This window comes from Chamaea fasciata, unplaced genomic scaffold (genome assembly GCF_029207755.1).
Source record: "Chamaea fasciata isolate MVZ Bird 193981 ecotype frontalis unplaced genomic scaffold, bChaFas1.0.hap1 SCAF_1, whole genome shotgun sequence".
NCBI lineage: Eukaryota > Metazoa > Chordata > Aves > Passeriformes > Sylviidae > Chamaea > Chamaea fasciata.
In genome coordinates this window covers 129,634,526-129,651,153 of record NW_027094086.1, presented here as the reverse complement: position 1 = coordinate 129,651,153, position 16,628 = coordinate 129,634,526, and the positions used below count along the sequence as shown (strand labels likewise).

The window sequence follows — 16,628 nt, the reverse complement described above, 5'->3', positions numbered from 1 at the left end:
AGTAGGGCAGATCTTCTTGCATAACAATGAATAATGAGTAACTTCATCTTGGACATTTGCCTTGATTTCTTGAATTGTAATTCAGGGCACAGCCTGCTCTGGTTCGCCTGTATTGCCCTTTGGAGAAATGTATCTCTGTCCACTGATTAACATAGATGTATGTTTAAAGTTAGATTGTGTTACTACTGCTTCCGGAATCAGTGGAATCATAATGATTCATGCAAACTTAAGAGGTCAGCAGTTAGTTGTAATCAGATCATTTTGCTATTAATAGCATTTCTACTTTAGTTAGGAGGTGCTAACCACTACTCTTTTTTTCTTTTTTTTTTCTTTTTTTTTTTTTTTGGGTGGGGGGGGAAGTATTAATTTAGTTTCATAAAAAAGGCTGCAGATGCATTGTCAAGAGTTATGTCCATTTTTAATAACTTTTTTCTTCTCAAGATATCAGCTACCTATTACCACAGCCACTATCCTCTTCATTTTTGGGGCAACTCTGCAATTATTGAGGTGTGTCTTATCAGGTAACTTCACTGAATTCCCCACCATGCTCCTGGTGTCATTCTCAGCACTACTATAGCTGGCTCGTTAGCTTTCCTTGCAGGCTGGATGTCACAGGTACATTAAATTGCACTGCCTAAATTGAATATCACCAGCAGGAAAAAAAAAAAAGTCTATGACCATATCCCTCTTGCATAATTGGATATGGAGTGATACTATTTTGGGAAGCCTTGTTCTGCAAGACATGAAAAAGCTTTGTCTAGAAGCAAATGTTTAAAATGGCTCATCACATTGGGTTGCTGTTTCACACCCCTGTGAGACTTTTTCTATTCAAATATTCTGAGCTCTGAGATTTTTGTGATAGCACAGCAGCTTGCTCCAGGAGGACTCAGCTATTTGGATTGGCAAAGTCCAGAGATTCTTACTTGATTTAGGGTTCTTCAGGAAGGTTGCCTTTATTTAAGAGCTGATAATGTTTCACATACTTTTAATTCCAAAAGCATTACAAGTGCCTCTTGTCTTAGAAAATATGCCATTCTCATAAGAAAAGAGTCCATGCTGGTGTTCTCATTAACAAAAACTCAATAAACAAGAAACACCAAAGACAAATTATTACATGCCTGGAGACTGCTATCTGGCACTATTAACTATATGAACTAGAAAATCATGTGAATTTTCTTGGTATCGAAAGTAGGTATCCAGAGAGCACTAAGCTTTGTATAAGAGAAAAGTAAATTACCAGACTTTAAAAGGAAAATCCAAATAGGGGATAACTATGCCATTACAGGCCATGTGGGATCAAATATTGGATGTCTAACTTGTGTTTGAAGACAGTGTTTTTAAATTTCTTCAGAAATATATAAACTGGGCCATTTTCCTCTGATTTAATTACCTAGTTATCTAATTATCCATTAATCTAATCTAAAAATTCTTAACCTTATTGGTTTAAGCAATAGGACTATTTTTCAATTTTCCTGCTGTAAACGAAATAATCTTGAAAAAGTACAACTTCACCAAAGAGGATGGCAAATACAGAATAAATTGTATCTTCTTCAGACAGGGATTGCAGGAACATCCCTGTGTACAGTGGGACAGTGGATAAAGATCCATCATTTGCTGCTTTGCTGCACCAGTGGATTCAAAACAGGGGAACTGCCTTACGAGAAATTGGAATGAGGCCACAGATTCATGGTTGCCAAATTGGAAAAAAGCTCTTGATATTGATTTTTCTGTCAACACTGATGTGGACTGGATTTAAAATAGAGATTTAAATGTAGAAGATACTTCATTGTAATTTACTGATTATATTTATATGGTCTTTTATTGGGCCAGATAGTCCAAAGGAAAAATATCTGCTGCTACCCATTAAAAAGGCTAGGGGTCCCTTAGTGAAAAGAGAAGAGATTGCATATTTGGAGATGAAGAACCAGACCTAGTCATGGTTCTTTGGGGAATATGCATGTGACCACATGCTGTCGGACAAAACCAGTCCTGACAGCAAACCCATTATCTACTTAGTAAGTAAAATCTATTTTTTTCCTTTAAAACAACATGTGCCAAAATATATCTGATACAGGATTCACTTCCAGAGAAATTCCTGTTCCTCTTTTTGTATGCTGTGTTTGCTTCACCTTGTAAGGCACAGATAATGATCTTTCCTCTTGATTCCAGGAAAATTATACTTTATAGGTACAGTCACACATTCACATTTTTGGATATATGGGACAAAAATAAACAACTTTTTTTTTTTTTTCCCGAAAAGACATATGCTTGATTAAAAATATATTTTCTCCCATAGCTTTTCTTAACAGAGCTTAGGCATTTCCTTCTGCAAACCCAAGATGCAGAAAATAAAAAGTAGTTTTTTGTGCTGCTTTTTGTAAGCTTCTAAGCCCATGTAATTATATTCACTCAAATTTAGGCTCCAAGAACTCAGTCTGAAGCTATGATGTAATGATATAAACTAGATCATAAGTGGTACATAAGTGGTAGAAGAATTCAAAAATCTGGACATACTGACCATCTTTCCACAAATGGTAGCATACATACCCCAGCCCAAGAGGTAATACCAGTGCAAACGCTGCTCTTCGGCAAACACTGCCACCACGATCAGCGTGTGGAGATAAATGCCCTCGCAGAGCATCCAGAAGTAGTTGCAGCCCAGCATGTACTGATGAAAGAATTGCAGCACTTTGCAGCCTACCTGTTAGATAAATGAGAGAAAGTCATACACTTGACCAGCATTCTGCATTTAAGTAGGCAAAGACAAACGTTGCTGCTAGGCTATAAGAAAGGTGAAAAAAATCCCAGCTCTTTCTGTTTTTTGGGGTTTTTTTTTCAGCACCAGTCAGTGAGAGGGATTTTAAATGAGATGAACTAAAAGAATTAAATTAAATTAATTAAACTAAATTAAAGCCCTCACGAAGTAGGATTATGATAAAAACGCTCCAAAAAATACCGCAAAATAAAAAAATTCTTTCAAAACTCAGTAATTTGATGGGTTTTTAGAACTGAAACAAACAACTTGTTCTAGAGGTCAAAGGAGGGCTGTGAAAAAGACAGTAACATCGAGCTACAGTTTGGGTGACTTCCTTTTGATCAAACTTCTCTAAGTTTTTATTTAGGTCTCTCTTCTAAGCCAGAGTCATTTATGTTTTAAACAGCCCCCAGCTCTGAATGAATTCCTTTGGAATTTCATGCAAGTGCAAGTTTTGGTGGCAGCAAAGATTCTTTTTGTAGGGTACCAGGGAGCCTTTGTTGCTTTGTGAGGTGACAGCTTTGCTCTGTTTTGATGAAATAAAAAATTGACATGTGGCGCTAAATAGAGCTGGTGAAGTGGTTCTCATGCATGATTCAGTGGAGGTTGCAGACGTAGACCTTGACCACGGATTGTGGCTACAAATTTCTGGGAAGCAATGGGCAGATGATGGAGGGAACGATGTTTTGTCCACTATTAGAGTGCCAACTGATGAGAGACAATGCTGCTCCTCTTCTTCATATCCATTTTCTTTTCTTAGGGAGGGCAGTGAGGACCTCCACCTGGACTTCATTGTCACCACAACGCAGGAGGGCCAGGAGGAGTGAGCAGGCATTGCTGTGCTCACAGAGACCCACTGCTTCTGGGGAGCACCACAGGCTACCTGGAAATCTGAGGTCATAGCAGTCATAGCAAAGGAACAGTCACCATCTGTGGCCACAGAAGAATACTTCTTTCCCTTAACTTCTGCAATTGTTTTCCAAGCTGACTACCTGAGCTGTACAAGATGTCATTAGGATTTACTTGTCTCTTTCAAGAGACACTATTACAGTTCAGCAGATGCAGCAGACTGCTTGTTTTGCATTTGTCTGGACTGACCCTCTGGATCAGAAAATCTTTTCCACAACCTACTGTTGCTGAAGAACATTCCCAGTTGCCCAAACGTGTATTTAGTTCTGTTTCAATATTTGCAGTGCAGGTTGGTGTCCATGAAAATATAGGTTTATTGATAGGTTAGGATATAGGATTCTGACAAGATTAGTGTGAAGAACTGATTTTTATTTCCTGGTAATTCATGTTTTCTTTTTACCATGCAGGACAGAATGGACTGTTGAACAATTCTTAAAAGCGTGTCCAAAAAGGGTTATATACTGAACCCAACCAACTACCACTACCACTACCACCAAAACAAATGATAAGGGAAGATGTATTTTCTCCTTTTTCTGTGGGCAAAAGTGTTCATTAAGGCTCTTACATCTTATATTAACAGTTCCTGGACTGTTTTCCACAGGTCTGGGTCAATATGTTTATTGCCTTGTTTCCTAGTCCACACTCAATGCAGACTCCTAGCTGGTGGCTTACTTTTCTCTGTTCTCCCCTTATTGATCACTCATCCCTACAAGGGCTACCTTACTTGACAGGCACTTCCCTCAGTCTGCCCACAGATTCAGGTGGCACCTTCCCTGGCATCAGCCAGCCACCCAGGCCTTTAAAATGTGAGCAAACTTCCTGAGCCATCACAGCACTTTTCTGTGTCTGGGCCAGCACTGTGTCCCCTTGTGGAGGTCTCCAAGGAGGAGCTGCAGGTCAGGGGGGTCACCTGAGGGCTCAAGACATCATTTTCCTGATGGCTTTATTGGTAGTGACTCAGGGTGCCTGCATGTTGCACACAGGCTGGTCCTGTTCTTGCCAGGGCCAAATTGTCCCAGCGCTCCACCCAGCCACCTGGGCTCTCGGAACAACTTTGCCTTCAGCTTGGCAGGCAAAGGGGACCTGAGCACATATGGTGAGTCCTGCAATAAAATCCATGGTACTTCTCAAATCTGTCATTTTTACTTAATTCTTTCCCTGTTTCATACTGTCCTACTGAAGGGAAGGTCACTATGGAGGATTCTTGATTCTTTTTGCCATCTGTGTGCACTACTCACCAGCCTTCTGAGCACAGACTGACGGAATGTACCTTCCTCTAGAACGAAGTCAGTCTTTGCTGGCACTTGTATCTGGAGCTCAAACAAATGCACACACAGAAAAAACATTCCCTGGCAGCTGCAGAGCAAAGCTCCATTTGCTTCATTTCCCAACATTTCTTTCTTTTGTGTACCCTCCATTTGAACGATGACTTGTGGCTTCAAAAATGAAATCTTTTACTTGTCCTTTAGAGCAATGGACATGCAGACAACACGACTCTTGAGGAACGTAGTCACTTCTGATGTAATAAGTTAGAGAAGTAAGTAAACCCTTGGCAAAGCATAAAGGATTGCTATGATTGTACTTTCAAACACATAACATTAATTCAAGAATTTATCTGAAAAAATTATTATAAGGAGTTTAAGCACAACAGTGCATTGAGATAAGATGTCAAATTCATATTATTCAAAGGGGAAAAGAATCAATCTGCTTTGGATGAGGTAAGAAATGCAGCGTGTTTCAGCTGTGGCTGAGGGATGCAATGGAAATATTTTCCTGCAATAAAGAAACTGTTTTTCTTTGGTCAGAGCAAGTAAAAGAGATTTTTCAGTAAAAGAGGACCTTTTACTGATAAGAATTGGATTGGTAAAAATAAAACTTGACAAATGCAACCAACACCTTGGTGTATAATAATTTTAATTGAGAAGATTGCAACAATAGTAGGTTTTATATATTGTTTATTCTTACAGAAACAAGTAAAATAAAACTGCAAGATGATGCAGAAGGAAATATTCCACCTGTTCAATGCTTGATAACTGATTGTTTCCTTTACTATAATTTATGAATCTTTGCTATAATCTATAAAGACTGATATCTATAACTTATAAAGACAGATATTTTTACTGTAAGGTTGTTGAGGCACTGGAACAAGTTGCCCAGAGTGTTGTAGACTCCATATACCTCGAAGTTTTCAAGACCACTTTGGGTGGGGCTCTGAGTAACCTGGTCTGAGGGAAAGTGTCACTGCCCACAGCAGGGCTGTTGGAGTGAGATGGTCTTTAAGGTCCCTTCCAACCAAACCATTCCGTGATTCTAGGATTTTATGACTGTTGACTTTGAGATAAAAAACCATGTGTAGGGAGCTTATTTTCTGATGAAGACAAAAGTTTTGTTGTAAGTTCTTTGAGGCAGCGGCTCTGTCCTTGTTGTGTCTTGTACAATATGCAGCACAGTGAAATCCAGGAATGGATTATTGCAACACCTTCACACTCTGAAGAGGAGTTAAAAGTCATGAGCTTTTCAGTCTGCAGGTGTGCAGGTGACTGAAGCTAGTGGATTTTAATTCATGAACAGCACAGGCTGAGAGAAAATAGCAGATCCTTCCTAGCGTGGCCCCATGACAGTTGCTCAGGTTGGTGTGCCTGTCTCCTGAACAAATGCTCCAGTTTTTGACAGCCTGGAAACAGACAGCACCGTCCTGCACTGTCTTGCACTGTCCTGCACTCTCCTGTTGATGACTATAGCAGGGGGAATTAAAAAAAATTCTCAGGGAAAATTACCAGCCCTCAAAGTCAGGTAACCACCTAAAACAGCAGCTCCTTTTGTGCTTCTGCAAGAACGTCCAAGAATGAACCTCTTTTGGCAGAATGCAATGTGGAAAGAAACTCAATCTGTGCGTAAGGAGGCTGCCTCTGGCCACATGTTTGCATTGCATTGATGGGCGCATAAACCAAGAAAAGTTCCTTCCAGATCTGCGTGACAGCATCCAAGAAAAAAGGTCCACTATTTCTAATTCTCCTTCCTCATAAAATCAATCTGCAATGACTTTAGATTGTTGTCTAATTACTCAGGGGCAGAAGTGATCAATAAGAATACAATCAGTCATATTCTTCTCACTCACAAATCTTGCAGAGAGTTATGGAACTCTTGTAAACACCACAGATGCAGCATGCAACAAAAGCACTTCAAAAGGATTCTGGAACATTTCCCAGAGGAGAAATAAAACAATTTACTCTCCTTTTACAAGAAAGAGATAGAAAAGGCGTCTGTGATATTTTGCAGGGTATATTGGCGTATTATAAACACTCTTAATGTTCCAGTCCTGCCAAGGGAGTCCCAAAGGTCCATCTGCCTAGGCAGGACCTTGCAATTGCACAATCATGTAATTGGCATAGTGCTCTCCTCCACTAATCCAACAGCCTCTGATAACGTGTGCTTGTCATTTCTCTGTTAAGGCTCTCCTTGGTTGTTGGTTAATAGTTTATGGACAGAAAACTGCACCATTAATTACCATCACTACTCATCGGGGCAAGTCAAGATAAAACTCTTGAACTACATAAAGCCCAGAACTACACTTTCAGTGATAATAACAAAATTTGATATGAAAAGAACCTGCTAATTGTTTGAGGAGCTTGTCCTAGTAATTCAGTAGGAGCAAAAGGCTCGACTGTGTTTTGGCACAGTAAAGTTGTACAGTGTGCCCATTCCTGCACTGCTTTCCCGGGTAAAGGAACTCAGGTTGGGAGGTCTGCATTTTACATCAGTCCTTGTCACCTCCAGAGAGCCTGCCCTATGGAAAACAAGTGTGGGAAAGCCCCTCAGTGTGTGTAATGATATATCTCTTCTCCAGTGCTCACTATCCATTGAAATGCCCCCCACTGACATTTCAAATAAATTGCTGAGTACAGGTCAGCCAAGGTTATGGATTTTAAACCAAGCCAATTATATGAGCCATCACTACATCTGTACAATTCTTTGTTTGAAGGGAAATAAACATATTTGACCTACTATTCTAGTTCCTCTTCACCTCTGGGAAACCTCCCCAGTGCATGGCAGCAAAGGACCCTCCTCAAAGAGATTACAGCTTGCCATGGAGGCCAGATATGATTTATTCAAATTCAGTTTGAAGGCAATAAAATATATGCTCAAAAATTCTAAACATAGCATTTTAAAGGAGTAGCTTCAAGTTTGATTACTGCTCTACCTTAAAAAATGGTGGGTTTTTTCCTGACTATTAGAACACTATTTCATGAAAATATTCTTAAATTCCAAGTATCCATATGTTACACAAATAAGCAATAAAAGGACTTTCCAAAGCAAGGCTGTGCTAAGTATTGTAGCTGTAAATCACTGGCTATCAGAACATCACACCATTATACAATGTATCTGCAATGAGTCATCCATTAAACTGTGTTCCAGTCAGAAACTTGGCATACTGGGGTTTGGAAGAAGATTAATGTTTTAATATACTTTTAAACCACTTACAGAATGAAATGTACACAGTTGCTCAGAGGGCTCCTAGGTTTTGTGTTACAAGACAGCAAAATATGAAATTAAACAACAAGGAATATTCTTAACAGCACATGTGTCCATGTCGATGCTATAGCAAAGCAGCCAGCCCAGATTTACACATTCTGGACAGGAATTAATAAGGCTACATCTGCACATACCTGAGTCCTGGCTGCTGTAGCAATAGTTCTCCCTGGACTGAAACTTTGAGCTCTGCAGGGCCAGAGGGGTTCTCACAGTGCATCTGGTACTGTCTCAGCATGCAGTGACCACTGGCTCCTCACCTGCAGGATGCACTGTGGCAAGTGTGACACAGGGTGTGAGGTAAAGCAAAACAGCCTCAGCAGTCCCAAGGGGTTTTATCAACTTTGTTTCTGGTTGCCAGGGAGTGGTACTTTTTCAGGGAGCCATTACATATATGAGCCTGACTGATGGAGGAGTGCAGAGAGGCCAGCAAAGAGGGAGAGAAAACAAGGACAGGGCTGTGTAAAAAAATAGCACAAGATAGTGCAACTTGCTGCTCATTTGGACAGGATCTGCTGCCACCTTCTCCCAGTGGAGGAAGGCAGTCCCTGATAAAAAGGGTTTAGAACTCCAGCTATTCCAGGCACCTGTCCTCTACCATGACACCAGAGCAAGAGCCACCATGTACCAGAGGACAGGACAGGACAGGACAGGACAGAGGTTACTCAAATCTGTACTCAGGAATAGCTGAGTTTTGGGCATTGAGCCCTGAGCCAGAGTAGTTTAACTTTACATGGAGTATATCTAACAGCCAAGTGAACCTACCTTATGTTTGAGGTGCAAAATCTAGACCTGCAAAAGCATTTCCTGGGGACTAGGTACACATATAGATTTGATAACATATATATATGTTATATAACAGATACATCCACGCACGATTCAGTTAGATGCTCCAAGAGTTTTCTAATGATAAACTAGGATTTGTGATACTAAATATAGACACCCAATCTGTCTCTCCTGTAAACAAAAGATAATTATAGGGATGATGGAGATTATAGTAAAAATTATACTAAAGGATATGTCTAAAATAAGCCAGATAGTTAGTACCCTGAATATAACTTTGTCTGTCTTTAGCATGGGGGGACTCAGTCACCTGTATGTGTTTACAAAGCAGGTGTCCAAATGTAAGACATCTGACCTTAAATGTTTACAGGTGCTTTAATTCTTTAGATGTACTCAGGTGCTCCTCCAGTATCTTTCCTGGGGTGACCTGCTGCTAGGTAGAGCTGCCAACCCTTCAAAGGATGTTGGGCTGAGGGGATTCCAGAAAATTCCGAAGTCAGTCAATTGGATGTATGCAAGTGTAAGCTGCTCAGAGGTGAGATGATGAGCAAAGGAGCTCAATTATCCAAACAACTGACCTGTTATTGGCAAATAGCTTATTCTGCCAACTAAATTTAAAGGTCGTCTACATAACTAACCCAAGTCTCTTGACGTTTAACTGCTGCTAAAAGTTATTATTGTTTCTTCTTCCATACACTTATTCCACATGTTTGCCTGTCATCTGTAAAAGCACTTTGATGTCCTTTCATTTTTTTCTCTTCTGATTCAGGCTACTTCTATTTGGTCTTAGATACCTTCAAGAAACACAGGGTATCAGGGGCATGGCTGAAAATGGGCAATACTGCTGGTCTGTACAGCAGTCATTGAGGGGCATGCCCGACTTCATGGTATAGATGTGCAGGATGATGTAGTCCCTGGAGAGGAATGAGCCCTCTACATTTAATTCACCTGACCTGTTTTAGCCACCTGCTTTAGAGTGAGGTAAATTGTCTTGGATCCAGATACAGCTGCCTCTACAGGAAGCACAGCCATTTAATCAGACAAATCCCAGTGAGAAAAACAACTGTGGCAGCATGGTATCAGGGACAGTATTGTGTTTTGAAAATTTTATGGTACTGTCCTTCTGGGGGCAATTCTTTTTCAAAGAATCCATGTTTTGAAGGATTTTGAAAATTCTTTTTGGGGAATTCATACTCAAGTTTTTCACATTCCAGGTAAACCCTTTTAAAGGCATATTGCGAGGAAAACTTGGAAAGACACCTTGAATGTTTCTAGACATAATCACTTTATACTCACAGAGAAATATCAAGACCTGAGCTGCTTAAATGTTCTATGAATGTGGGAGGCCTTGTGTAAAACAGAAGTTCATTAGGGTGTGTCATGTCCATACAGTGTAACACAGAATCCACAAAAAGGCAACTGTTAGCATCTGCACTTGTTAATCAGACATTTAAGGAGTGGCTACTTCACATGTTCCTGTGCCTGTGTTCTTAGGAGCTAACGACATAATCTATTTAACTTTCAGGCTCTCAGATGCATCGCAGACAGTGCAATTGACTGAAACGTATGGCCCCCCAAGTAGTATCCTAAATTTTTACATCATCTTCACTTTGTCATCTCTCCCATCTCTTAGGAAGACCAAAAGGAAAAATGAAAAAAGCATCAGTAAGGCATCTGAGCCAAACACAGTTCCATACTGTGAAAGACAAATTCAGAGACTGCTACAGCTCAGATCTGAGGGTAAAATAAGCACACCTTTCTTGAGCAGCAATTCTGGAGACATGTCATGAATTTCAGAAAATCTGGAATGGATTCACTCATTTTGCATAAAGCCAGCGTGTGCTTTGCTTCAACAGCCTCATGGCTGTAAATGGCCACTGTGGCTAAACAAGAGAACAGCAGCTGATGACAGCAAGAACTGGGACGCTGAGATTCTAGTGATTTTGGGAACAACTGTGCTGGGAATGCTCACTTCTCACTGCCACAATGGCAGAGCTTCAGGGTCCAGAAATGGGGCAGATGCATGATGACTAGGCAGAATGACAGGGTAAATCTGACTTTTCAGCTATTTACACCTGAAGTTTGGACTTGTACTGGGTATTGAAGTGCAGGTCTACCTCACCTGAGCAGAAAAGATGCAGACAGAAAACCTGAGAATGAGGCCTGGAATTTGATGCCTTCAGCTTCCAGGCAACAATTCATTTTGTATTGCAATGTCCTTTCTGGAAACACATTTCTGGAGGAAATGGCATTCAGGCTCCTAAATAAGAGGCCATCCACAGGATCTGATAGAGTCTGAGTTGTTTTGATACAAAAACCTTTGAATTGGGCTACATGAAAGCTATCATCCCTCCCTTTCTTTGTGGATGAGAGCAGAGACAGAGTGGGAATTTCGATTCCCTGTCACCTCCTGTGGTCACTCCTCTGCTAGGCACATGAACATCAGGAACTGTTCTTGCTTGCACCTTGTGGGCTCAGCCACAACTGTGAACCTCAGCAACGTGATATGGTGCATTGTTCAATTCAGAAATTCTTCTGAGTGAGGACAACTTCTCTCTTCTAACCTTCAACATTAGTGCCAAATCTTCCTGTTCTTACTCTCATTCTATTGATCGCACAATTGCCCAGGCTCTCTGTCACCTCTTGGCTAAACTGGCTGCTGAGGCTCCCATAAGTAACCTAATGGAAGCAGGATGGAGGAACAGATGTACTAAGATAAAAGACTTTAGAGATGCTTTGAGAGTGACAGGAAAATTGTGGAAATAGTCACATTAAAAAAACGATCCAATTATTTAACAAGAATGGCACCTCCTGAAGCTCTACCCCAAGTATAATACGTAAAACAACTCAGAAGATTGAAGCACCCCTTTCCTTTGTGGATATCCACCTTTGCTCTTTCCAGGGAGGTCTGCTCCATGAGGAGGACTGCTGGGAGTACTAAGGAAAATAAATCACATGGAGCAGCACTTATGCCATTTGTCCTCACTGGTATAATTTACGAGCACCACATTTGATAAAATTATGTTTTAAACCCCTCATGCTCTGCCAGGCTAGATCAGCAGGAAATGAAAGCAAGAAGAGGTGAAAAGATAACATTTATATGGTAAAAAATACCCAGATTGATACTCTTTCTCAAAAGCTGCAAATCTCCTTTGCTTTCTTGTCTTGCATTGCCTCTCTATTCCTTTGGGAATCAGGAAATACCAATAATGGAACCCCATAAATCACAGTAACTGTTCTTTTACAATTGTCATCTGTCCACAAAGTTCATTGTTTTATTTCTACAGTTTTGCTGTAACTGTGGTAGGGAGGAAAACCTAGCACAATTGGGCAGTCATGGTTTTCACTTTAATTTGTTATTAGAGAGATTATTTGTAGTGTTCTAGTGTCCACAATGAAGCTAAAATTTTTAGTTGCTACTACCATGGCCTTGCTTAGAAAACTTTAATGTTACTGGGCACCAGCCTTTGTGCTCTCTTGGTCTAACTAATAGTGTTGAATGGAAGCATCTTACTGGTTAGAAGGTTTGCTTGTTCCAGGAGATGTGTTTTGGGAAGTACAGACAACCAAGTGCCCCTTGTCCTCCCACCTCGTGCCCACAGTGTCAGCAAGTTAGTGAAATGCTTGCAAAGGGAAAGGGTCCACATGCTCCTGCCAGAGACACAGAGTGCATGTTACACCATCAGCTGGAGTGGTAAACTAGCCCAGGATCTTTAAAATATATTTACTACACAAAGAGGGAAAAACAGCCTCCATCCTCTTACCCTCCATGTTCAAGGGCTGTGTTAGTTACAGATGCTGCCAGGAGGAAATGAAATCATGCTACATGTAATAAAACAGGGATTAGTTTGGGTTCTTCCATACCACGTCTGCTACTGAGCCCATACAAGAGGGTGTACAGATAGTTTTTACATTAAGCTTAAAGAAGCTGTGTGGCAGTGAGATGGGACTGGACATTGAGATTGGAGTGTACCTGAATGGATGCTGTGTCCTTACTCTCTGACATAACACGGCCAAGCATGAGACCACACACAGGACTGCTGGGAGCTACTAGTGGAGCACTGGCCCTTGCTACGGCCTCTATAAAACTGCAATCCAAATATAGACTTTCACACCAGACAATGACAGAAGCAAGGGTGAAACTACCACATTAAAGGTGAAGAGGCCACAGAAGAACCTGCAGGAAGAAGAGAAATTTCTACGAGAACGTGAAAGAGAAAAAAAATGTAAGATCTCTAAAAGCTTTTGTGGAAGAGGTTCTAATTACTGAGACATTACTAATTTGTGATCAAAGTTAGCCCCACCTAAAAATGTATTTATATGATGCCCATGGAGCTGATGAATTGCTCAGTTTCTCACTGGCAGAGCTGCCCCTTCAGGCATTAACTGTAGCATCTTTTTACACCCATCAGTACTGAGTATTAAAATTATTACTCTTGTGGAATACAGAAAATGAAAAAAACAGATCTGATGTGTAAGACTATACTGAGAGATTTGGCAGCAAGAGTTTTATTTATGTTTCTGGAGGTTTTAAAGGACAACATAATGTGCTATCCACAGATCACCCTTCTACTGTAGATCAGTCTCATTTAGGAAGGTGATAGATGATATCTCTTCCCATAAGTGCAGTTCCAGTAATAGAGTAATTAATGCAGTTCCTAGTTCAGATACAACAGTCAAAATTGTCAGTGTATGTAAGTAAGTATCCCTAAATGTGTCCTGTTTATTTTGATTTTGAACCTTGTCCATTGATTCTTCATTTCTTGTATGTCCTCCTGGACTCAGATCTTTCTTTTCCATGGTTTCAGATCCAGACAAATTTGACAGAAAGAGAGAGAGAGAGAGAGAAATTGTATAAGCAGAAAACATGAAGTAAGTAAGAAAATTTAGTTTATTATAAAAGTGGCTTGACTTACCATTTTACATTAGCAGAATGATCATCAAAGGATTTAACTCTTAGCAGCAATGTGAGTAAGCATGTGGTACAGACTCTCCACGTGTAAATGATGCTTTAGATTGTTTCATGTCGTTTCTCCCTGGGTCACCGGGAGAACAGTGGTGTCTTAGTGTTAGGAAGGAATTTCCTGTCTTGCTCTCCTTGTTATTTCAGAGATCATTCCTTCTTCTTTCAAAATTATATGGATTTGTTGATATCCTCATAAAATATGAATCACTGAAAGTATTTTCCCATGGCATTTCACATTTAAAAACTATTGTGAAATTTTAGGTAGGAAAAAAAAAAGCGGGAACTATTGGGGTGGAAACACATTTATTATTTTGCAGAATAAATACCAGCAACTTCATCTCTGTAATGGCTGCCACGAGTGGTATCAATGATTGCTTGAAATTCAATTTATACACATCAGTATTTCTTCTTATACTAAAGGTGAGAACCATACATACATGAGCCTGTGAAGCTCCAAAGATGCGTGTGTAGAAAGCGGATAAGTGCAGCAAACTCGAGGAAGTCGGAAGCAGTAATCTTCAAATGGACTTATTAAAACAGAGGGTGCAGTAGGAATAGAAAAAAACCCAAGCTGTAACGCTTTCATTTGCTCTGTTAATAGGCATCAGCATAAAAATATTACAGGAATTTTTATATTTGTTTTTGCATTTTAAACATAAATCCTCTGAGTCTTCATATATTCATCTAGAGATTTTCTGTGATTTCATCACATGTCAAAAATGTGCTCCTGTCTGCTAATTTTATTTTTCCAATCACAAACTTAGTTTTATTATGTTACTAAGGTAACAGGATGCAGTTTCTAGTAAGGTTGGAAGACTGAACATATTAGCAGGTCACCTCACCTCCTTTTTATTCTTTTTTTTGGTTTTTGGGGAGGTAAATATAGAATGAGGCAAGATCAAGGAGTGAGTGTACCCTCATCCTGTACTTGATGGTGGGACAAAAAATGAGAGACCCCAGATCTTCCGACCCCAAGTTTTGTACCTTGTCTGTAGACAGCCTTTCACTGCTGAGTCAAAGACATGCAAATTTGGTTTCGTAGGAGAAATTGCAAAACAAGGGCTTTGCTCATCAAAACATCTATTTAGCCAATAGCTGCAGCCATGACGATATAGAGCATTTAGGCTCCTCTTCATATTCTGAGCAGAGGCCTGAGAGCTGAGTGTGGTACAAGAACCTCTGCACCGTTTTGGGACTCCATGGGCTCCAGAGGTAACCACTGGTTTCACTTTTACACTGTTTGTGGCCTAGCAGTGGAGGTTGGGTATTTCATCAGGTGATTCTCATGGGCTGGACCCTGTTCTGTGGCTACGTGGCTCTATGGGAACCTTTGACTTCACTGGTGTTGAGATCTCATTTCCAATAAAGACCAGGCCAAAAGGGACTAGATACAGTTTTTAAATGAAATCTTAGAACACAGGACTCCTTCCCATGCCCTCAGTTTTTAGTTTAAAGTATTTCAGATAATTTATTTGTGCTGTCAGAAAGTATCATTCTTAACCCTGAGGTAATACTTTACTCCAATTTAGGTGCCTGATATCATCTCCCAGCTTTTTATCTTCAAATATCAAGTGTATTTTCATTGCCTCTCTTGCACAGGCTATCTACACATGATGCTATGCAATGAGGAGAAACAAAATGTGTGATTTTTAAATTATTCTTCTGCTTCTCTACTTTTTAATCTCCAGATGGTCTCTGAGAGTGGCGATGTTTTCTTTAGGCTATGTATTTTCTGCTTTAATTAACTTACCTAATCAGCACACATTTGAGAGACACACATGTGATCAGATAATATCGGGTGGAGACGTTTGATTCCTTTCATGAAATTAGAGGTAGATAAATAGTTGAATAACAATTGAACGATCTTATTAGACTACAAGCTGATTAGTGTTAAAATGAAACTTGAAATTACCATGTTTGCATTAATTTCACATTGGCTGGGGCTGTTGCAAGGACTGAGCACAATGTGATTGCTAGGTTAGGGAGCAAGATCAGATCTGGATGACTGAGATCTGCCATACATATTTATCAGCTGAGGGGCTGGCACAATTTGTATCACTACCTAAGAGCAGTGAAAGTAACCAAAGCTATGATTTACCGCCTCCCAAATTAAAAAATGCAGCAAGTACCCCTTTTTGTGCCTTATATTGAAACAAGCCATCTCCCTTTCCATCTTGTCCCTCCCCAGTGTGTGTGCATGTGCAGAAGGACAGGCAGTCGCTTAAGGCATCTATCACTTCAGGGGCTTTGTTGGGAATCATCAGGTAATTATTGCCAGGAGCAGTGGAGGTCTGACACATACTTGTATGGATGCGTTGGCTGGAGCAAGTCTGGTGCTTGCACAAGATTCAAAGATTTTTATTGTTTGGTGAAAGATCAGAGCGAGTTTGAGCGAAATTCTCAGAATCTGCACCCTCTGTATGTGTTTTCTCAGATGGCTATCATTAGCTGAGGAATGGGAATTCTTGGTTTTGGCATGGCCACAGTGATTTTACTTGGGTGTTAGGATGGAGAGGAGTCATGCAGTACTTACAGGATCCCTTTTTACAAGGCCTGGGTTAGGGACGACAGCAATGAGGTGGGCAATTGTGAACATGGAGTTCAGCACATAGGAAAAAAACAAATTCTTATGCAGTGTTATCCTTTGACAGCTGAGGCTCCTGAAAAATATGTAACACATGTCAT

At 40.3% G+C, this 16,628-nt stretch overlaps 1 protein-coding gene across 1 annotated transcript in view; it reads right to left on the bottom strand.

Moving 5' to 3' along the window:
• CALCR (calcitonin receptor) overlaps window positions 1-16,628 on the bottom strand; it is a 69,176-nt gene that overhangs the window by 22,348 nt on the left and 30,200 nt on the right. The window contains exons 7-8 of the mRNA XM_066197498.1: window positions 16,473-16,603; window positions 2,548-2,697 (exon numbers count right to left, since the gene is read on the bottom strand). Of these exons, the coding sequence (XP_066053595.1) occupies window positions 2,548-2,697; window positions 16,473-16,603 (281 nt within the window). The remainder of the gene's footprint in view (window positions 1-2,547; window positions 2,698-16,472; window positions 16,604-16,628) is intronic.